General features: G+C 36.9%; 1 protein-coding gene across 1 annotated transcript; it reads right to left on the bottom strand.

Annotated features, from left to right (window-relative positions):
• Positions 1 to 787: 787 nt before the first annotated feature.
• On the bottom strand, positions 788 to 21,692 carry LOC102790577 (immunoglobulin-like and fibronectin type III domain-containing protein 1). The gene is made up of 27 exons (XM_087833624.1): positions 21,538 to 21,692; positions 20,958 to 21,032; positions 19,610 to 19,669; positions 17,339 to 17,461; positions 17,056 to 17,195; positions 16,833 to 16,932; positions 16,511 to 16,553; positions 16,207 to 16,375; positions 14,707 to 14,911; positions 14,045 to 14,317; positions 13,672 to 13,932; positions 13,108 to 13,212; positions 12,846 to 12,998; positions 11,943 to 12,065; positions 11,660 to 11,776; positions 9,642 to 9,766; positions 8,084 to 8,225; positions 7,657 to 7,950; positions 7,212 to 7,508; positions 3,011 to 3,190; positions 2,750 to 2,878; positions 2,338 to 2,646; positions 2,003 to 2,088; positions 1,693 to 1,885; positions 1,302 to 1,598; positions 888 to 1,214; positions 788 to 792 (listed from the first exon to the last, which is right to left on the bottom strand). The coding sequence occupies exons 2-27, from the start codon at positions 21,001 to 21,003 to the stop codon at positions 788 to 790; spliced, it is 4,302 nt and encodes a 1,433-aa protein (XP_087689750.1). The 5' UTR covers positions 21,004 to 21,032; positions 21,538 to 21,692.
• Positions 21,693 to 22,777: the final 1,085 nt, after the last annotated feature.

Below are 22,777 nucleotides of genomic sequence, written 5' to 3'. Positions count from 1 at the left end.
GTCTCATTGATTTATTATTATTGGTTATTGGTTCTGTTTCTAGTTTACTAAGCTAATAATAATGATGACGATAACAACAACAACAACAGTATTAATCTATTAGCCAGCACCAACCAATCCGTTGACATTCTGTACTGACAGAAGATGGCGCTAAACATCTTTTAAAAACTTAACTGTAAACACTTCTTTCTTAAAGCCATCTTCACCAACAGTATTAAAGCTATGACAGTTTTTGAGAGCATGGCTCCATGGTATAATTTAGCCTTTATACGTATAAATACATATACATGTTTCCTGTCCACTTAAACGTATCCATCATATTTTTTTATTTATTGATTTACAAAATATGACAAAGAAATTTTGCCTCACAGTTACCTATCAGGGGATTATATGTGTAGTAAATAATACAATACGTAATACAAACATTCTGATTGTACCACCGCTGTAGTATTTAAAGGGTATGCCTGCAATAAATTATAGCCATTTTTACAAATAACTCTCAAATATTTGTTCAGATGATTCATCAACTGATCTAATATGTGATGGGTATTCTGCAGGTTACTGGATTAAGGGCTCAACCAAGACTCTTTAAATCATGACCAAAAACAAACAGGAAACCTTGTCGCACCATAAACAAATGTGATTTTTTTTAAAAATGTATTTATTTATTTATTTTATTTTAGTACCAATTCAGTAAACAAGAGCACAATCTTGCCAATCATCCTGTGCTACACAGCTGATCTTTCAAATAAATGTTGCTCACACAGTACTGGCATCTTCCATGTCTTCACTCTGTGTGAGAGAAAGAGATACAGATTTATTGACCTTTACTATCCCCCCCCCAACTAACCCTCACTGTAAATACAGCCAGTATATTTTCTTCTCACCTCTGACATTAAGGATGGTGGAGCATTCGTCTCGTCCCAAGCTGTTCTCTGCAATGACGCTGTACTCTCCCATGTCTTTGGGACCCACGTGGAGGATTAACATGGTGCAAACTCCACAGGTGTTGGAGATGTAATAGTTGGTATTAGTGTTTAGACTGATGTGATTTCGATACCATGTTATGCGAGGTTTGGGGTTTCCTTTCACTGCACAGCTCATATAGCATTCATAACCTTTGGGTGCAGTGTGCAGCTTCAGTGGAACAATGAAGGATGGGGCACACCGCAAATCACAGTCCTTCATGGTTGGTACACTTACTAGAAACTTTTCTATGAAAGAGCAGACACAGTATGATCATTTTTTTTCTTAAAAAGAGAGTATTTGGACTTTAAGATTGTTTGAGATGACAAACACACCTTTCTTCTTCTCCACCCCCCAGGTTGGTGACTCAGAGGGTGCAGATATGCCCATGTCGTTTTTGGCATAGACCCGGAAATGATATTCCCTTCCATGCATGATATTGCAGACTGTGAACTTGTTATTGAAGAGCCTGTCAGCCACTGTGACCCACGAACGCTTGGTACAGTCCAGTTTGGACACGGTGTAGTGGAGACGGTCATCACGCTTCTCGTCAGGAGAAGGTTCCCAGATTACTGTCACAGTACCAGACACATTTTCTTCCAGTTCTACTGGTCCAGGCGGTTTTGGATCATCTGCGAACAGTTTTACTTTCATCAGATCCATCAGCTTTTGTTACGAAAAGATGTTGCAAAAGAAAACGAGTATACAATTTTAGTTTTATTTTACCTGTGACCCTGACTTCTGCACTTAATGTTTCCTGCCCTACGAGATTTTTCACCAAAATGGAGTAGATGCCGGAATCAGAGCGCTCAGAAGAAGGAATCAGCAACTGGGAGGAGCCATCAGAGTTACTGATTGTGATCCGCTTTGTAACTGGCACATTATCCTTTAGCCAGATAATTGCTGGCAGAGGAGAAGCCTGTTTAAAAAAAAAAAAAAAAAAGGAATATCTTCAACGTTTTCTTTTATTGCCTCACCTGTTTTGTTTTTTGAAACCAGGGTTTTTCTGATTATAAAGCTGAAATATAATTCTCACCTCAAAATTGACTGTGATCCTGACAGAGTTTCCTGCCCGCACCACAAAGAAACTCTTCATCTTGTTGTTTGTGAATCTTGGCCTCACTGTAGTGGTGGCAAAATAAATAAATAAATGAATAAAAAACAATTTAAAAATAGGTTTTGTACCATATTGTAAACTATATAAGCAAAGATAAATCATCACAGAATGTTGTATTCTACCAAGAAAGAGTGGATTTTTTTTTTTTTTTTTGGGGGGGGGGGGGGGGGGGGGGAAAGTTTTATTTTAAAAAAATAATCATTCTTAGCAGCAACAAACCAACAGAATCTGAAATATCTAAGTTGTTGACATACCTGGTGAGGGCATTGCCAGTACATAGTTGGGCAGCTCCTCGGGCTCACTCTCTCCTCCATCATTAATGGCAATCACTCTTACCCAGTACATGTCCATGGATTTCAGGCCTTTCACACTGAAGGAAGTCATAATGATGGGGGTGCTATTACAGCGGGACCATTCGATGCAATCTGCTCGCCGAATCTCAACAAAATACCCTCTTGCTTCATCCTGTATGCCTGGTTTGTCTTCTGGTTTTGTCCAAGTTAGGACCAAGTGGTTGTAGGAGGTTTCTGTCACCTTAAGGCCTGTAACTTTACCAGGAGGCTCTGGTGTAGTTCAAACATCAGATATTTAAGTTTTGACTAAGCGATACTTGTTAATACATTTTTTTTAGTCTTTTGTTTCATGTAGAACAGTTGCAACACTTACTCTTAGGATCTCGTGCAAAAACAAAATCTGAAGGGCTGCTAAATTCGCCTGCTCCTGAGAGATTTATGGCAGTAACTCTGAATTCATATTCCATACCCGCAACAACATCCTTCACTGCATATTTCTTTTCTACAAAAGATTTTACATGGAGAAAGACAGAAAGAGAGGAAGGGAGAAAAACAACAGCAAAAATAGTCCTGTTATGCTCTAATGTCATCAGGTCCGTCAGATTAAACTGAGGTAAGTTAAAAAAATACTCACCTTTTATGAGCTCATCATTGGCATTGACAACAGACCAGAGATTACTTCCCTTCTTTCGTTTCTCCAAAATATAGCCCAAGATACGTGAACCTCCCGTGTTACTTGGAGGAGCCCATGAAAGATTTATACAGTCATCAAAAGCGCTGACCACTTTTGGAGGTGCTGGAGGGCCAGGGAAGGCTGAAAAATGCAGAAATGAAATAGATTGTGCTGGTAATGGTTACAATCAGAAAAAAATAGCTTTTCTTGTTACTTGAGACCAAAATGAAGAAGTAGCCTTGAATCAGAGCACTGTAATTTATGTAGATAAAACAATAAGTGCACATATAAACGTTAATGTTTTAGCTGTGTATGTTCATTTATCAACGTGTACTATGCTGAAATGATTAACATCTAAACTGATAATTGATAAGTTAATTTAGTTTACAACACCAGGCTTCACACCTCCTCCAATGCTAAAAATGTCTCTTATTTTCACAAGGCAGTATATGTATGTCATATATGTATATCATCCTATCTAGGTTTCTCTCTCGGTGGTAAACTGTCCCAAAAATTCCTGGATGTGGACTGTAATCCAAATGGATCCCAAAGTTAAGTTGTGCCAAGCCCCATCACTGGTAAAAATTTCATGGAAACCTCATAACTTTTTCAGTAATGCCACTAACAAACAGACACACAAACAGGCAATCTGAGCCAACTACATATCCTCCTAGACATAAGTAATGGTTAATAATGAAAAGAGTAGTTGTTTACTGCGCATCACTTGATTCATTAAGAAAGGAGAATATGGCCAGTAAAGCACAGTAGGGGGCAGTAACGCCGCTTTCCTACCAGTTGATGCATTTTGAACCATGTTTTGGACATGCTACAGATAGGCAGAGCAGATCTAAATAATGACGTTTGCTGCTTAGATTAGCTGCATCAGTTTCAGGGTCCTGTTAGCTCGTTGTTACACTGTAGGGGAAGCGTCATTACTGTTATCAGTGGTAACACCTGCGTTTTCCAGGCTGCTCTGACGGAAAACAAGCCTCCATTCCAGGCACACAGGGACAGAAATTCACTGGTAAAATTTGTTGTGGCTGGTTATATGTACCCGTGCCTGTATTTTCTATAATTAACTATAAAATCATTTGCATTGATACAAGCTACTTATGCCACTAAATTATTCCACTAGTATTAAAACACTTTTGAGTCTTTTAGGACCGGAAACTGATAAAATAGATGCTTGTTTAGCTATCTGTTTTAAGCTAAAGCCTAAGTTATAACTTCATGTGTCATTAAAATTCCTCTATGAAATACAGAAAATAGGCGAGCTTAAGTCCATAGGTGGGAGTAAAGAAGTACAAATACTTTGTTACTGTACTAGGTACAATTTTCAGGTATCTGTACTTTACTTGAGTATGGGTTTTTTTTGTTACTTTAACTCCCTACATTTTTTAAGTGTCTGTACTTGTACTCCTTACACTTTCAAAACAGGCTCGTTACTTTTGTTTTAAAGCATTTGGGTCAATTATTATTTCGAAAAAACATTAAACCGATTTCAGAGTAAAAACAGAAACAAGTTACAGAAACACATCATTGGCAGTTTGTTTATTAATCACCAGAGGATGTGGCGTAAAGAGATATGACGTGTGCCAAAGTCAGGATATTTTTCTTTCTTTTTTGTTTGTGAAAACATCGGAACTACTGCAGTTGTCCGTAAGTTAAGCATCTAACTCGCCCTACAGAAGATCAGCGAGCATAGAGGGAGTGACGCAGGTAAATTCAAATGCAGCGTTTCTGTAAGCTAAGGAAACACACAAACTGTTTGTGTGCAGTTTAGCAACAAAGTGTGTTGCTAGCTAAAGGTCCGGCTGCTGTATTTCACAGGGAGAGAAAAGAAAGAGAGCTAACTTCACTCAGAGATGGAGGAACATAAGAAAGACAGGACAGGAGAGAAAGAAGAGAGGTTAGAATAAAGGTAAGAACTGCTCAGTGCTATTGTAAAAACTGGAAATGTAAAGCTTACATTTAAGTCATGTTTTTATATCAGATATTTGGGTCAGTACATGGGATTTTTTTTAATATTGTGAAATGCTGCAAATCAAATTGAGACAGACTAAGTGTTATTTTAAAGGTTATATGAAAATGCTTTGCAGTGTAGTGGATTTAAAGTAAGGAAAAGTGTGTGAATGGTGCACAATGGCTGTGGTTTCATGGTCGATTTTATGCTGGTTTCATGGCCAGAGTAAGGTTAGATCAAGTATAGCAGAGAATTGTAGATGAGTTTTAGCAGATGATGCTTAGATTCATTAACTAAATTCCACCTTCATACCAACTTTGTAGCGTCTAGAAAAAAGAGAGCATAAACAGTGTACTGTCAGTGTAGAGCAGTGGTAGGGAACTCCATGCCACAAGAGCCGGTGTCCTGCAGGTTTTAGAACTCACACTGGGTCAACACGCCTGAATCAAACGATTATTTCTTTACCAGGCCTCTGGAGAACTTCAAGACATGTTGAGGAGGTAATTTAGCCATTTAAATCAGCTGTGTTGGATCAAGGACACATCTAAAACCTGTAGGACACCGGCTCTCGAGGCTCTCGTGGAAATCTGCCAGGACAACTCACAAAACATCTGCTGGCATCTGAATTTAGTTGTATAACTCCACACAGAGCAGCAAGTCAGCTGATCACAACCTGCATATTAAGAAAATCTACTGGAACTCTCAATAGAAATTATTGTGAGTTATGATTCTTTTCTCCACAATGAGCCATTACAGCCAATTTTAGGGGTCCCCCACCTGTGGAATCCCTCTGTGTACAGTGGGAAGTGTACACATTTAACTGTTTAGAGGCAAAGTCACCGTCTACAATGTAGGCAATGTTTTTTTTATTTTTTAAATTCAGATTCAAGCTGAGTATAATTAGAATTTAAAAAGGACTAAAGTTTGTATTCCCATCTAGTGATATTATTTTATCGTAATGTTAATATAGCACAATGTTCAGCTTTAGCTATACACAAAAATTGAAACATCCTCCAAAGAGCTACTTTTTATTTTCTTACTATTTGTATTAGCTACAATTGCAAGCTAATTAAACACAAGCCACTGGAGAAAACACAGAGTGGTGTTCAGATTTTTGGGTTCAACCTTGAGAAATAATTAACTACCTCATAAATTAGCAGGTTTTTAAAAGGGGAAATTATTTTAAAAGATATGAATTTGAGTTTGAATCTGAAAAGGACTGAAAAGGCTGGTCATGTGGCTACACTGCCAGGATCATGTTTTATAAATTAAAAAAAAAAAGCTTAGTTTTAACAGCTGGTGAGAATAACTGGATTCAGGTGAGGACCATTTCAGGCTTGTCAAAAATGACAAGTCTAGCTGTTATTTCTTCAAAGCTGTACAGACAGATGGTCCAGAGGGACACTTTGAAGTATTTTTCAAGCAGATCTGCAAACAGTAAGTACTTTCTTTGCATTATGCTGTGCAGTGGTTTGTGTGTGTTATGTTTTAGCTGTGAGCTATAAGAGAGAGAATGCTTGTTTTAACCGTTTTATAGTTACCCACTGTGTAGTCTACCCACTTTGTAGCCTATGTGCCATCATCATGTGCCATCATCACATATACACTGTATATATCTTGCAAGTAAACTGATTGGGAGATCACATTTGGCTTTTAACTGTATATCAGCAACCTGAAGTTTTGACTGGCAGATTTTTAAACTTTTTTGAAAACTGGTGACAGTGAGCAGTCACAAGGTACAAGGTCGTCTATTTCAGCGGTCCCCAACCCCCGGGCCTCGGACCGGTACCGGTCCGTGAGTCGTTTGGTACCGGGCCGCGAGAGTTGAGGCTCAGGTGTGAAATGTATAGTTTTCAGGGTTTTTATCGGTTTTCAGTGTTATTTTGTTATCGTTTTTATCGTTTACTCGGTTTTCCTTGGTCTTTTCACATGTGTTATGAATAAATTTTCTTTTTTTCGGTACCGGTACTAGTTTTATTTTGTTGTATTTATCCGCGACACCTTAAAGGCATGAAAATATTGTCGGGCATAAACCGGTCCGTGGCGCAAAAAAGGTTGGGGACCGCTGGTCTATTTGGCATTTCATAATGAAAAGCTTCCTTTTCTGTTGAAGTCAAATGAATCCCACAATAAAAATCAATAGTTTGCATTCTGTTATTTCTGTGTGATGGAGCTTGGTGAGTAGTCAGCTTTGCTTACCAAGTGTGCCAGCTTGCATTTCCTCAGTTTCCATAACTTCGCTTGTGCCTTCTGCAGTCACTGCTCGGATGCGGTAACAGTATTTCCGCCCTCGCTCTACGCCTGTGTCTCGGTAACTGGACACACCTGGTATTTCCCCTATTTTCTTCCAGGTGTTTCGCCCCACTTGCTGACGCTCCATTATGTAGTTAATCACTGGGGAGCCACCATCATCCTTTGGAGGGCGCCATCTAAATTCAATACATGTAGCTGAGCTCTCTGTTACCTCTGCAGGACCCAGAGGTGGGGTTGGTTTGTCTGAAACAGCAATAAAGTTTTATAGAAAGTATGGAAATACATTTACGATGTCCATAATAGAGACAGTATTTACGTAGAACTAATAATCACAGGACTTTGAAACCTATATTTATCTGTTCAACTTCTGCATTGTCCATAATTCGCTCACCAAGCACAATAAGCTGTGAGAGTGCCTCAGTGAAGCCGTGTTCATTTTTTAGCTTGATCTTGATCTCTCCCATGTCCTTCCTCTGGCATCTGCTCAGAAGCAACCGGCTGTGGCTTGCAGATTTTTCTATCCTTGTATTGTTGTCATCTTGGAGCTCTTCTCCTTCTCTGAACCACTGAATCTTTATGGGTTTGTGTCCAAGAAAATGCAATTTGAAGATGGCATTGTGCCCCACTTTAACTGTCTTTGGCTCAGTAAAAGCACTGAGGTCTTCAAGGTCAAACCTGGGAGGATCTAAAGAAGGTTTTAGGAATTGGAGAAGTATTATGTTATCCGTGATCTGCTTCAACATTTCTTTATTAGTATGGTTGTACATTTTCCATTTACAGTTTGCAAAATGTCATGCTTTAATGAGCAGTTCTCAAACCTTTGACATTTATCATTGCCTCTGTTTTACGGCCATCTGCCTCAAAACGGTATTTTCCAGAGTGCTCTTCCGTGCACTTGCTTATGACCAATTTATGAATTGGCCCATCTTTAGTTATGGAGAAACTTTCATCTTGGAATATCTGATAGGAAAAAGTGCAAAGAGTTAAAAGTAAAGAAATGAAGCAAAACCTGTTAAAAAATTAGGTTTTCAAAGGGGGCTTGTCCAGCTGTGTGTGTCTCCCACATGGGCCCAAAGTACTTGAACACTGGCAAAAGATTTGAAGTAAATTAAAGATGAACAGCTGTTCAGTGAAACCGGTGATGATTTTCAGACATCAGTAAAGACACTCTTTATTTTTTAAATGTCAGTTTTGAGCTTTTAAAAAATTTAAAATACATCAATAAGGAATCAAACCTTAGCGAGTGACAGTGTGCTACATTTACATACAGTTAGGTCCATGAGAATTTGGACACTGACAGTGTTTGTAATTTTGCCTCTGTACACCACCAAAGTAGATTTTAAATCAAGATGTCATTTAAGTAGAGACTTCCACCATTAATTTAAGAGGTTCAGCAAAATGTTGCATTGTGTTTTGGAATTACTGTTTTTATATATAGTCAGCTTATTTCAGATACTCAAAATTAACTACCACAGGTAAAAATATAAGAATAGTTGGATAAATATCCCATCCTATCCTGAAGTTTAGAGGGGTATCGCCAAAAGGTGTGTTTCCCACCTAAACTCTTTTAGATGGTTTCAGTCTTATCTGGTGTTCTTGTTCTTCAGCGTAACCAGTGGTTTGCACCTTGTTGCACCTTGTTGCACCTGTCAAATGCAACTTTAACACTTGAAATTAACTCCAGATCTTTTATATGCTTATTTTGTCACAGAAAATGTAGGAACAAGCCCCATCTGGCTATGAAACCGCTTGTTGGTGAATTGTCCAAATATCTTTGATGCTCTATAAAGGCTATAGGCAAAGCTACTGCAAAGCTAAAAGTTTGCACTTCAATGCACAGCATTTTGTTAGTCAGTTTGTTGCAAGCTTGCAACAAACTGACTAACAAAATGCTGAACAGACTGACTGATAAACAGGCAGATGGAAACTCTCACACTATGAGGAGGTACGCAACAAAGAGCAGAGTGAGACAAAACTGACTTCATTCAGGAGATACGAAGACAGAGAAAATACTAGAACAGACTGGAAAAGAAGGGGATCTAACAGGGATGAACAAGAACCAATAAATTTAAATATAAATATAAACTCAGAGGCTCTCAAGAATCTGAACACAAGGACAGTATCTCAGAATTCTAAAGAACTAAACCACAAGTCTCAGGACAATCACAGTGTTTGCCAAAAAATGTAACTGTCCAAATGAATGCAATGACCCTAATGCTACTTTTTAAAAAAGTGTTTTCTTTTTTTCTCAGTTATGAATTCGTTAGGCATGGTATGAAAATTTATTGATCCACTGTCACAGTAACTTGGGTTTGTGGGTGAACACAGAACTGTACCAGAACAGAAATATAATGTGTATATGTTTGTTTGACTAACCTGTTTGCCATCTCTGAACCAGACTCCTTCACAGTCTTCACTGCTAAGCTTACATGTTAACTCAGCGATCTCATTGATGATCGCACTGACATCAGTCAAACCACAGATGAACTGAACCCCTGGATCTAAGAACAGTTAAAATGATTTTTGGAAAATCTTGGACATGAAGACATAAACCGTCTTGTGTAATTTTTTTTTAACCTTGTTAAAAGAGTGTTCTTTTGGTAAAAGAAATTTGACTTTCCTGTTTTTGGCCAGATACAGATCTGTTACATAAAAAAATTAAAATGACTAAACAATTGATCTAATTTATCGGTGCAGTTTTACTCCCACGGAAACTCCCTGCTGTGGGAATACAGCATAATATCTTGGACACAGAGAAAACTCCAATATAAGCAATATTTTCAGCTTCTTACTAAATAATGCAAGCCTATTGCTGCATTCAAATATACTTAAAATATTCCTTATTACCACTTTCTTGATTTAACTGTATGCAATATGTACATTTCTAAAGTAAACTGAGGTTATATATAGGTTTGGATTATATGATCCCTTTTTTTTACCTTTGCCTAGGAGGTTGTGTTTTTAGTAGCATTTATGTGCGCATGTAACATTCTTTCTGTTCGTTCGAGTTCAGAGTAGGATCATGTTGCATTAAAATTTCACTTGCATCCACCAAGTTCTTCAAGATTAATGTAGTGATTTATTAGTCAAAAATTGACAAGAAGCCATATAACTAATAAAATATAGTTCTTACAATCATGGTGTATATTGTAAACATATGTAAGGGGCAAAATATAGAGATTTAAAATATAATCTTACATTAAACTCCGACTTCCACTGCAAGGTCAATAGACTGATCTAAAGGGCAAAGTGACAATATTTTCCAAAATGTTATTTATTTTTTTTTTTTTTACCACATTACACACTTCTTAAAGTACATTTAAAAACAACAAAGAAAACTAAATGACTACATACGAAATTGCTGATCAGAGAGTAAGCTGCCTTGGCATAGTGGAGTGCTTCTTGTTATTTAATATATCAATATACTGGTATCTAAGAGAGAGATTTTCATAGTCTTGTTTATAAAGTGTTTTTGCGTCACACAGAGCTTTTCTTAGTAAAATGGTGCCAATGTTACTGTTTCTTCATTGGATTCTTCATAGACTGGGCTCTAGCTTTTAGAGTTCCAATTGATCCAAATATTGGATTCATATACAGTACTGCTAACAATGAATATCTACAAGTCTGAGTTTTTCTTCAGAAGTGGATGGAAATGGAAATCAAAGCAGAAATAAATAAGGAGATTAAATATTGCACTGAAAGAGTGTCACAAGCTAAGATACAAGTATCTCAGCTAGATGCCTTTTCTCTGCAAATTAAAGATATGAATTCCAGAGATGAGGAATAAAACTTTGTTGGATAAACTACTTGAGTTGGAGATAAGACTAAATATTAACTACCTGAAGCTAATATAAACTGAGAAAAGGTTGAAGGATCAGAGTTATGCTCTTATGTTGGAAAATGCTTAAGGTTGAGCCAAATTGTTCCGAACAAGGATAATACTGTCCCATAGATTATGAAGTGTGACACCAGTCAATACACTTTAATGGATTCTGGATATTGGTAGATGAAATAAATTATAAATGCAAAATCTTACAACAAGAAGTATTTTCTATCTGTAGATCATTTTAGTTTAGTTTTAGTTTAGTTTAATATAATAGTTTTATTTTATTTTATTTTTTTCTTTTCCATCCACAAATAAATAGCTGAAACTTTAATGTTTCTTTCACTATCTATCAACAAGTGCAGAATGTTGTTCAGGTATGTTTATGCAGGTAAAGGTAGTCATGTCTGTGTTAGTAAGACAGAAATAAAGTGGAATAATTCAGCTAATTGAATTGAACATGTTTAAGTGTTAATCAGTTTAGTTAAACAGATAATTAATTAAAAAAACATCAAAAAACAAAAAAGAAAAACCCTTCTGGTGTAGAAGAATTTTTTTGTCTCCAACTTACCAACCACCAAATCTTCGATCGGAGGGGCGTATCTTTTACGCCTCATATGTGTTGAAGATTCAGTCTCATCCTCAGTCTCGTCACACCTAATGTCGTCTTTCAGACGTGCACTTTCACCTTTAAAATAAAAATCTTCTCTCAGCTAGAAAAGTTCTTTCAAAATCATACCATATATGGTTTTAAGCAAAACATATATCCAGGAATATATCCTTGAGTTTCCTCATGGAGGAAATTGAATCATACAAATTCCCCTTGCAATACCACACTAATTGTGCTCCCTTACCATCGAGTGCATCCTTTGGCTTTTGGTCTTGCTTTGGAGAAATTGTGTGCTTGTCCTGGTCAGTAGCGTCTTCATCCTCATCATAGCCACTTGATTCGTTTTCACTTGTTAGTTCTTTTGGATCTGTGTCAGGTATTACATGCACAACTTTATCCAGTGAATTTTAAAGTTTTGAACTCTGTTGCATTTTGTTTTCTTTGATTAATTAAGAAAAAATTAATTTATAAAGTGCTAAGGGACATCTTTCTGAATTTTTACACTATTGAAGATAAAGCTTCTATGTTAACTGTGTCATGTGAAGCTTTGACAGCAATTCTCATGGTGCAATATTACTTAAACTTACTTAAACTGTTTTACAATAATAATTCACGACTATAATTTACAAGTGCAAATAGAAATGGCCCAAAACTTTGTAAGGGTTTGAAACAAAAGCCTCAGATACATATTGGTTACATTTTGTTAAAAAAAAATACAAATGGAAGAAAATGCATTTTGTAATTCAATATTGCACAAAAACTGACAATAATATAGCAACAAACAGTTTTTCCATCTGTACATCAGTGTATTGGGGTTGCTGTGGCTCAAGAGGAAAGTTGATGCTTAGATTCTTGGCTGCTCCACTCTGCATGATGGGTAACACACTGAACCCCAAGTTGCGATCCGATGTATTCATCAGATTATGAATGTGTGTGAATGTTAGGTACAAAACATTAGATGCAGGAAAAAGTGCCTGTATGAATGGGTGGGAATAGGTAAATGGGGCATGCTGTATAAAGTGCTTTGAGTGCTTAAGTGGAGTTGAAAAGTGTTTTATAATTTATATCTACATATTTATATCTAATACACATAAGTATAATCTTGAATAAGATATAGTGCATTTTCATGCAGTCATTCAGTCCTTACCAGATGGTTGTTGTTTCCATTGGACTTTCTTTCTTTTCATTTGTTTTTTGACAGACCCAGTGGAGTTATTGTTTCTATCAGATTCCCCCAGATCTTGTTGACTAATGGTAAGCATTTGAGACTGGTCTGCATCCATAAATTTGTCAGTTGACTCTGGACAGACACAAAACAGGATTAAAGGTCAAAATATTTATTTACATATTTAGGCTTTTCTGTCTATAACAAGGGAATGGACACACGTACTGCTTTGTATGTTTCTTACCAATTACTCCGATTTCTGAGTCACGACTTTGTTTTAGGTATTTTGATTTAGATGCATGTCCAGTGAAGTTCTTAGTCTCCTCAGAATGATCTTCTTGATTTTCACCTACCAGTTAGAAATAAAAAATGATGATTTTTAAAGTCGAAAGTCTTTTAAAAATATTTTTTCTCAAAGAAGATTTATTTAATTTCCAGCCTGCACCAGTACCAGTAAGCAACTATGTCATACTTAATGCCACTGAAAAATAAAAGATGGCTCATAGTTGGGTAACCAAATATTAGCCAGGAATGACACAAGTTAATCCACTCCGTTAATCTTTTGAAACAAGTAGCAGTAAGCGTGCATGTTTTATCATCAGTACAGTTTTAGCCACACTGCCTATTCACTGCAGTGCTGGTAGTAGAAATGCTTTGGTAAGACGTGAAGGGTGAGACAGAATATGGGACTGATAGGAGTGATAGGACAGTTTAATGGAGTTAATTTTAAGGAGATAATAGATTTTGTTGAGTTTTTGCTCCAAAGGACAGGGAGGGTACTGGCAGAGTCAGAGATACATGTTTTTACCTTGTCCAGTAACTTGACTGTGTTTTCCACCTGTGCTTAAGATTAAAGTCAGTTCTTCTAATGTCAGTTCTTCTAAAGATAGTTTGTCGGTTATATGTCCTGCTCCGTATTTTGCATTTACTGCTGCCAACAGCTTTTCCATCTCCCCTTGTATTTTTAGTTGCTGCTCTTGGGCCACTTTCTCAATGTCAGTCGGTGCTCCATGAGCCACAGTAGTTTTACGGGGTCTCCTCTCACCACCAGGTGCAGGATTACTGTCAGCTTAAAAGTTAGAAGTACAACGTAATTAGTTATCTAATAATAATAGTAATAATAATAATGATGATAATAATATGAAAATAGCAATGGTTAAGGTAATGTTACACAGTGATACCTTCCACAATCAACCAGGCATTGCAGGATATATTGCCAACGACAGCGGAATAGATGCCTTTGTCCAGCATCTGGCAGTCCTTGATGAGGAGCCTATGGATGAGTTTGTGGTCTGACATAGTTAAATTATATTTTTCTCCATCCTCCAGGATGTTGCCTTTGCCCATCCATGTGATGTTAGGTAGCGGGTGTGTCAGGACACACTCAAACAAAGCATCCTCCCTTTCTTCAGCTTTAATCTCTTGAATTTTGATCACAAAGTCGACTTTGGAAACTACAAAAAAGTAAAATATTATATTCATGTGATTTTCTTTTTGATATAATATATGTATCATCAGTATTGGTCATCTTCTATTCAATTAGAGAATGTAGAGAACATTGTATACTTAGTACTGGAACAGCAAGACTATTATTTGGACATGATTGTGTGCTTCAGTACATTCAGTGTCGGCTGTTAAAGTTATGTTACTGGATAAATATAATGGCTACTGTCTGCTTATGGGCTAGTGAGTAAATTTATACAAGCTTTAGCATATAGTATATGCACATTATTTTATTTAAAGTCGAATGTACAACAAAAACAATATGCAAATGTCCAAATGCTTATGTTCTGAAGACTGTCTTTTTTTTCCAGGTCTAGCCATAGCTGGTTTTTAAACCTACATTTAAACTCTGCAGGGAGTATGAACTTTTCAGGATCCATTTGAGGCAGCCAGGCATTTCGAAGGTTGGCCTCTTGAATATCCCCCTTACAAAGCTCTGTGTCCTTTTGCATCAGGCCATCAACAGAGAAATTCGTTGTCCTTCCAACACTCTTTAGACTGTGTTTCTCTGTTTCATTTTCATCATAGGGAATTATATCATCCTGCTAGGTACACAGAAAAAAAGAACCTTCATGTCATGATGAATAGCAATGGTATAGTGATACAACTTCTATAAAAATTGAAAAGTACACTGTGCTGGAAGCACTCTTTCATCAAGGACTACGGAACTTTATGACTGCATGTATTATGTGTTTTTAATGAAAGTCAAAATTATCAACATTTTTCAGTTGTTGTTTTGAAATCACAGCTCCAGCGTATTTCTGACTCATTTACTGCTTTGTATATTACTTACAGTACTTACACACAGTAGAAGGATCAGCAAATTGATATCTCTGACCTGGATTGTTGGTTACTATTTTAGGAAATTTATACAAGCATTTATTTTTATTTTTTTAACTTTTTTGGTCCTAAATGAAGAGCTCTCAGAAGTAAAAGGAATGCAGTTAATAATATGAACAATTAAAAAGATGATATATGCCTATGGATAAATTTATACACTCACTTTATTAGGTAGTGATGTTTGGCCCTTGGTTAATGCAAAGTTTAACAATAGAAAATCGGAAAAAGGTTACTTCTTCTGATGAGTCTCAATTTCTGCTGCAGCATTCAGATGGTAGGATCAGATTTTCAAAGCATGCGAGCGCTGATTCATGTTGTTCAGGGTGGTGATGGTGTAATGGTGTGAAGGGGGCATTTTCTTGGTGTACTTTGGGGCTCTTAGTACAAATGAGCCATTCTTTAAATGCTACAACCTACCATGTCCATACCTTTATGACTGCAGTTTACCACTCTTTTAACATCTGTTTCTAGCAGGATAACAGGCTTTGTCACAAAGCACGGATCATCTCAGCCTGGTTTCTTGAACATGCCAGTGAATTCACTCTACTCAAATGGCCTCCAAAGTCACCTGATGTCAATCCAATAGACAACCTTTGAGATGTGGTGGAATGGGAGATTTGTTTCATGGGTGTGCAGCCCGAAAAAATGTGCAGCAACTCCAATGCTATATAATCTCTGAGGAATGTCTGCAGCATGCTGTTGATTCTATGTCATGAATAATTCAGAGGGTACAATGGGCTCCAACCTGATACTAGTAAGGTACCTAATAAAGTGGCTATTGAGTGTAGTCAATAGTTATTCTGCTGATGTCATATTTGCATTTGAGCTATCAACATATTGTTGCAATGCACAGTATGAGCTTGGTGAGTATTCAGAAAGAATGCTTCATCAGCAGCTGAGTCAAATAATAATTGACTGACACATCAAGAATTTACTTATTAATTCTGAGTTTTAGAGATTAAGATATCGTATCCAGTGTGAGAGTTGGGTGTTTTTATACCTTCCTCTTATTTTGTGATCTCTCCTTCTTCTTTTCGTCCAGTTTCTTGAGAATCAAATGTAAGTCTTTAACACCAAATTCTGAACAGATGCGCTCATAGTCGTTCCTGTCAGCTTTTAACATAGCTTCCCAGAACCTTTCATCAGATTCTCCATCTGCTGCTACTTTACTGAAGATAACAGGAAAATATTAAATGTAATGTATTCAACTGTCAAAAAAAAGGATCAGTTAATAAATTAATCCTTACATACTCTTGCAGAAATGTCCTCTTTTAAAAAGTAGGTTAATAGGTTACAGTTCTTACCTCTTCTTCAGCAGTTTTCTGAAATCTGCTGGATTTGTTGAAGCTGAAAACAGCAAATGAAATTCAAGTTTTATTTAGCTAAATACCAGTTTAAACACACATTGAGTCCTATATCATTTTTGTAATAAAAAAAATAACAGAACTAGGCCCTTAGACCTACAGTGTTTGTCTTGTTTTTCAGTGTCTGTCATTATAAGCTTAAATAATAAGAAATGTTAAAATCTACAAGAGCACTCCACCAATAGAAAAACTCTCCCAAATGCACACTAAAAGAAAGAAAGTACAGAATCATCTTTAAAAGTATTCAATGGGCAAGTCTTACCCTCAGTCACAGTTAATGTTGTTGTGCAGACAGCTTTTCCATATTCGTTTGCAGCAAAGCATTTGTATGTATCTGTTTCTGCAACAGACACTTTGTGAATCTGGAAATATTAATTTGTGTCAATTCACATACAAATACATTATAGATCAATACATTCATGAGAAAAAACAGTATCAGTACTAAATACTTCAAGATCTTCATGTGGAATAATTTATTCACTCACCTCTAATATATGCTCTTCAGTTGATTCATCATATTTAGTCTGAAATTTTTCCTTATCTGAAAGAGTTCCCTTAGCTCTTCTCCATGACACATCTGGTTTTGGATCCCCTGTCACCACAGCCTTGAAAACAGCTAATTTTCCTAAAAGACATGTTTTTTATAAGCTTTACATCTATAATTTGAGTTCTGTTTAATAATGTGAAAGATATTGCTGAAACCAAAAGCAACAATATCTTTCACTGATGCATCAGTTTTAATGGTCAGGTATAATTTAAAGCACCCACCTTTCTCAATAGTTACTGCCACTGGTTTACACTGGAAATCAGGGGTGCTTTTTCCCTCTGGCATGTTTACTAAATACTGCGTGATTATCACTCCAGAGGTCTTAGATCTCTTCCGAATAGCAGCTAAACAAAATGGGGGGAAAAATAAGAAACAGAGTTAATCATAAGAATTAATCACGAGTTTGCTGGTTTTGATTGAACTAAACAGATTTCTTTTTTGCTACCAGCAGATGTCAGAAATGTCAAACATTTTCCCAGTGACAATTAGTGTGTTGACAGCAACACTAACTTTGCAAATGGAAAGTACAGTGCACAAATCTTACTGCTTTTGATTCCAGGTTTAGTTGTCAGTTTTTCTAAGTTATACAAGCTCTAGTAGCACGTAGGGTAATCAATTTATGTTCCTTAATTTTGGAGAGGTGAATAGTACAAAATCTTGTCTGTCGGTTATGGTTCACGGTAACATCTATCGCTTGAAAAAGAGCATGATTATTGTATAGGATAATGTTTTTCTTGGATATCTTAAATGTGTATTGCTTTAGAATGGTACTTTACATGGTAATTAGGACAAAAAAATACTCTTAGAAAACAGCAGTTTCACAAAACTGAAGGCAATGTCCACACCTATTTTTTTTATTTTACATGACTAACATCCAAAATCTAAATATCTTACATGTAGAATTCCCCTCACTGTCCACTTTATTAGGTAAACCTTTTAAACTCCAGCGTGGACCCTCTTTTGCTTTCAAAAGTGCTTTAATTCTTTGTGACATAGATTCAACAAGCTGCTGTAAACATTCCTCTTGGATCTATAATGATATGATAACATCACACAATTGCTGCAAATTCGTTGATTGAACATCCATGATGTGAATCTCCCATTCGACCATATCCCAGAGTTCCTCTTTTGGACTGGGATCTGGTGACTGTGGAGGCCATTTGAATACGATGAACTCATTGTCTTTTTTTTAAGAAATCGGTTTGAGATGACTTGAGCTTTGTGACATGGTGCATTATCCTGCTAGAAGCTGGAGGCTGTTGGATCGACATGGTCAGCAAGAATTCTCAGATTGGCTGTGGCCTTTAAACAATGCTCAGTTGATACTAAAGGGCCCACAGTGTGCCAAGAAAATGTCCTCCACAGCACATACAGTACCATCCGAGTCTCATCAGAGAAGCAAGTCTTCAGCTGTCCTATGTTGATGAGCCAGTCTGATTTGTAGCCTCAGTTTGTTGTTCTTAGCTGGCAGGAGTTTCACCCAATGTAGTCCTCTTGCTGCTGTAGCCCATCTGCTTTAAGGTGCAATGGTTTTTGCCTTCAGAGATATTCTTCTACATACCTTAGCTGTAACAATGGCTTGAAGCAGTCTAGCCATTCTCATTTGACCTCTGGCATCAACAAAGCATTTTCACCAAAAGTACTGCTGCTCACTGGATATATTCTTTTTCAGACCATTCTCTGTAAACCCTATACAACCCTGGTTGTGTGGTGAAAATCCCAGTAGCTCATCAATTTCTGAAATACTCAGGCCAGTCTTTTCTTCCTCATTCCAATGCTTGGTTTATGAAGTGACCAGGTCTACATGCCTAGTTGCATTGAGTTGCTGCCATGTGATTGACTGATTAGATATTTGCATGAACAAGCAGTTGGAAAAGTGTACCTAACAAAGTGGCTGATAAGTGTATATAACATTCAGAAAAGCTTGATATATGGAATGTTCGGCAATTTCAATATAAAATAGTGACTCAGACAATTTATCGTCAAAAAAATGTGCAGTGTGAATCTCTTCACAATCAAATGTCAGCCTCAGCTCACATTCTGTACTAGACTATGGACTAATTCACTCAGTCGTTTAAAAATCAGGCCATGAATTAATTCTGTGATCCTCTGCCTCCCTGCTTGGCAGCCGAACATTTCTTTATCAGGTTTTGAATGTTCAAAGACAAAGGATCACACAGGAGTCAGTAAAGAACAACATTAATCCAGGGATTAATGATTATTATGACAAGGACAGAAATAGGAGAGCTGCCACCCAATCAAACATGTCACTGCTTTGACAAGGTAGCGTTTCAGGTTATCAATACAAAGGTAAAACAGGTCACAAACAGACACAGCATTCAGTAATGCCTAATGTATTATTCATTGTTTTTTTCCATTAGTCAGCATAATGGCTCTTTCTCAGTATTATGTTAATATGGCACTCCAGGGCATTGCAACCTCAAAAAAACAGTAAGTTTGTCCGACAGAAAATAAAACAGTGCTCATTTCACCTGTCTTGTTTCCAGACACCTCATTAAAACGCTGAATATATTGATGAACAAGGGAGAAACCTGGGTGAAAAGAAATTACATTAGATCAGTCTCAAATACATGAGGGAATGCTGGTTTATGCTTGTAGGACAGTAGGTGGTATACATATGAAATTGAGTAAAAAGGAGCTGAAGACATAGTAAGGCATAATGTGGAAAAGGAAAACTCTTAAAGGCCTGAATAAAACTCTAAGAGAGTTACAGTAAAAGGCAGCAGACAGGCGACTTTAATCCAGGGATGTTTTCTTCTCATCCTCAGTTTGAAGCCTTAGAGAACAGACTTTTAGTTAACTGGCTAAATGTCTGTTAGTTAAGAAAACTCACAAATTCTTAGTTCATTTTATAACTTAACGGAGAAACTGCTCTGTGTATCTTGTGGGTAGTTTCAGTGTTTTCATGTGTGACACAACCTGGTAACAGTGCAAGACAGTTGTGAACACAACATTGACATATTATTTAAGTTTTGTTTCTTGCCACCTGAAAATCCAATATTGGCTTTCCTTCAGTTCTCTTTCTGTTCTGTACCAACTCCTGAGGGAAATATCTGGCTCTTTAGCTGCTAAATGTTCCACTATGTTCACCACCTATTCACTGATTGTGTCTGTCTGTTATTTGGTGCTAAGCAGGGCTTGTCCAGGGGTTTTCCTCTAGTTTTTCTATTATTGTCTTGAAGTCTAAGCATTACTCATTTTGCTTACGAATTTCAAAGTGTTTTTAAAGCCATAAATCTATCAGTAGGTACACCATATGGTGGTTTTCTACCTTCTTAATTGTTTATTTGACTGTAGCAATATGTTATGTTTTGGCAGGATTAGTGACAGCTCATTTCCCACCACTTTTGGTGATTAATTAACTTGTGCACAGTTTGCTATATATGAGACAGTAATTAAGTTTCCCTGTGTCAAAGATTAATGTAGGCTTTTATAACAGATAGTCGGTGCCAAATAGTTTTACCCCAAAGGCCTACTTTATTGTCAAAGCGTTCACTCAGGATATAAAAATACATTTTTTTTCTATATAATGCTTTAAGCATTTGGAGAATTTTTAATAATACAACACAGCCTTGAATATTCCTGGCTGAAGTGAGGGCCTAAATCTGGCAAGGATTAAGCTTGTAAATAATTCAACAAATATTTAATTCTTTAGATACAATAAAGCCATCTCTTACACTTGGAACATTTTATCTATTGCAAAAATAATACCAAGAGAATATGACGGCATATTGTGCCTAATAGTGATTGATATTTTTCTTCTTAAGAAGCATACATGTAATGCAAAACAAAAGAGTAGTAAGAATTGTAGTCCTTTACATTGTCTGTTTGCAGTGGTCCCCGTGCTCTTCCCTCTTTTCCACATTTTGGCAAGTGTTAACTGTCAAAAGCGACCTAGAAATAGAAAGTGAATATGATTAATGCAACAGTAGTACTAGGAGTACTAGAGTGTTATTTTGCATAATCTTTGATTTGATAAGAAAGGATAATCCAGTGCATTTCTTTAAACCCGTGAGCCTAAACACATTATATTAAGGGGTACTGTAGGGAAAATACCCAGTTAATATTTTCTAGGCATTGCTTTACAAGTGATGACAGCTTATGTTATGAGGAAGATGATGCTTTTGCATATATTATAAAAGCATACAAAAAAATCAAACAAACAATAAAAGAATACAAACAAATATTGAAAACCATCTCTCTGATCCACTGTTCTTCAGTAGAAACCTAATACTCCCCTGGAGGGCATCCTGTAAATACCCAACTTGTTTAGCTTCTGTCACTTTATAAACTGAAATCCACTTGGATATAATAAAGATGTGAAGGTTAACCTGTCGTTAGGATGTAGCTTTGGTCACACACAGTCTCAAACAGACAAACAGAGAAAAGGGTGTTTTACCTGTGTACAGCTCTGTGTTCACTCCCACTGTGACTGGTTTATAGATGCGTTATAAACTTGCTGCCTCCTCGTTTTCACTGGATATTAAATCCTTTGGGGGTAAAATGTTTGATTTTCCTGTCTGCAAGCTTGTGCCTAGGTAGTGACTGTCAAAGAGAGGCTTCTTCTGATTAGGCAGATGGATGCTCAGAGCGGGTGGGTTATTATTAAGAGGGAGTGGGTGGAGGGAGCGGGGGAGCTGGTGGGTCAATGGATGAGGTAAGGCAGGATGAATAGCCGGATGGAGAGGGAAGGGCTACCAATGACAAGTTAGTGGTGAAGTTTATCTCTCACTGCGGTAATTACTGATGGCAGGACACTCATCTTTCACAGAACAGCTGCTGACAAGAAAATGATTGGTGAGTTCATTTTGTTTGTGTAGTCTCTGATTCTTACAGATACACACACCTGTAACTGTCACAGTGAAAGCATCAGTGGGGATTTTAATTCCAGTTAAGTAATTGTTCAAAATGTATTTTACTGCTTTTTTTTTGTTTTTTTTAAGAAACAGATTTCAGTTTGAGCTGTCATCACAGGCTGATTTTAACCATACTGTATTAGGAGCTGCATAAAATTAGCCATTTAAGTGGTGGCTGGCAGGTAACTGGAAAAGGCAAGCATTAATTTGGCCTATGAAGCTATGAAAAGAAAGTGACTCAAAGCCATATCGTTTTATTAAACTTTGAGGTTGTATAATGTTGAAACATATTCAGTTTAATCCCGCTTTGAACTGTACCCTTGTCTGGATATTAGTGAAGATCACATGTTGCGAACAAGGTACTTATCCCTTGTCTGCAATGTACTTCTTATGTTACGATATATTACATAATCAAGGTTATGACATTTATAATCCCAGCATAGCTCTGAAGCAGTTGTGACTTTGGAAAGGGAAGATCAAATGAAGAACAAGACTCTGATTGTCTCAAGGTCGAGCACCAGAATGTCCATTACATTTGTCACACAACAATTTAAATTGTGTATAAGGGTCTTTAATGTGCAATGTGAAATGTGGACAACTTATAGTGCATGGAATTAATGACTCAAACAGATGTAACACCAGCCGGTTGTAAACATCAATAGCTGAATTTAACACACTTTGTTTGTGCAGTTGCTAATCTAATTTTCATATGGGAGGGAACTATATTTAATTCCTGTTATGTTCTTTCCATGGAAACCCATGTGTTTATTTGACTCGCTAACA

The sequence above is a fragment of the Neolamprologus brichardi genome, chromosome 20 (genome assembly GCF_056152115.1).
Source record: "Neolamprologus brichardi isolate AB-2024 chromosome 20, ASM5615211v1, whole genome shotgun sequence".
NCBI lineage: Eukaryota > Metazoa > Chordata > Actinopteri > Cichliformes > Cichlidae > Neolamprologus > Neolamprologus brichardi.
Note: the sequence above shows the minus strand (reverse complement) of the source record. Positions and strands in the feature narration are given on the sequence as shown.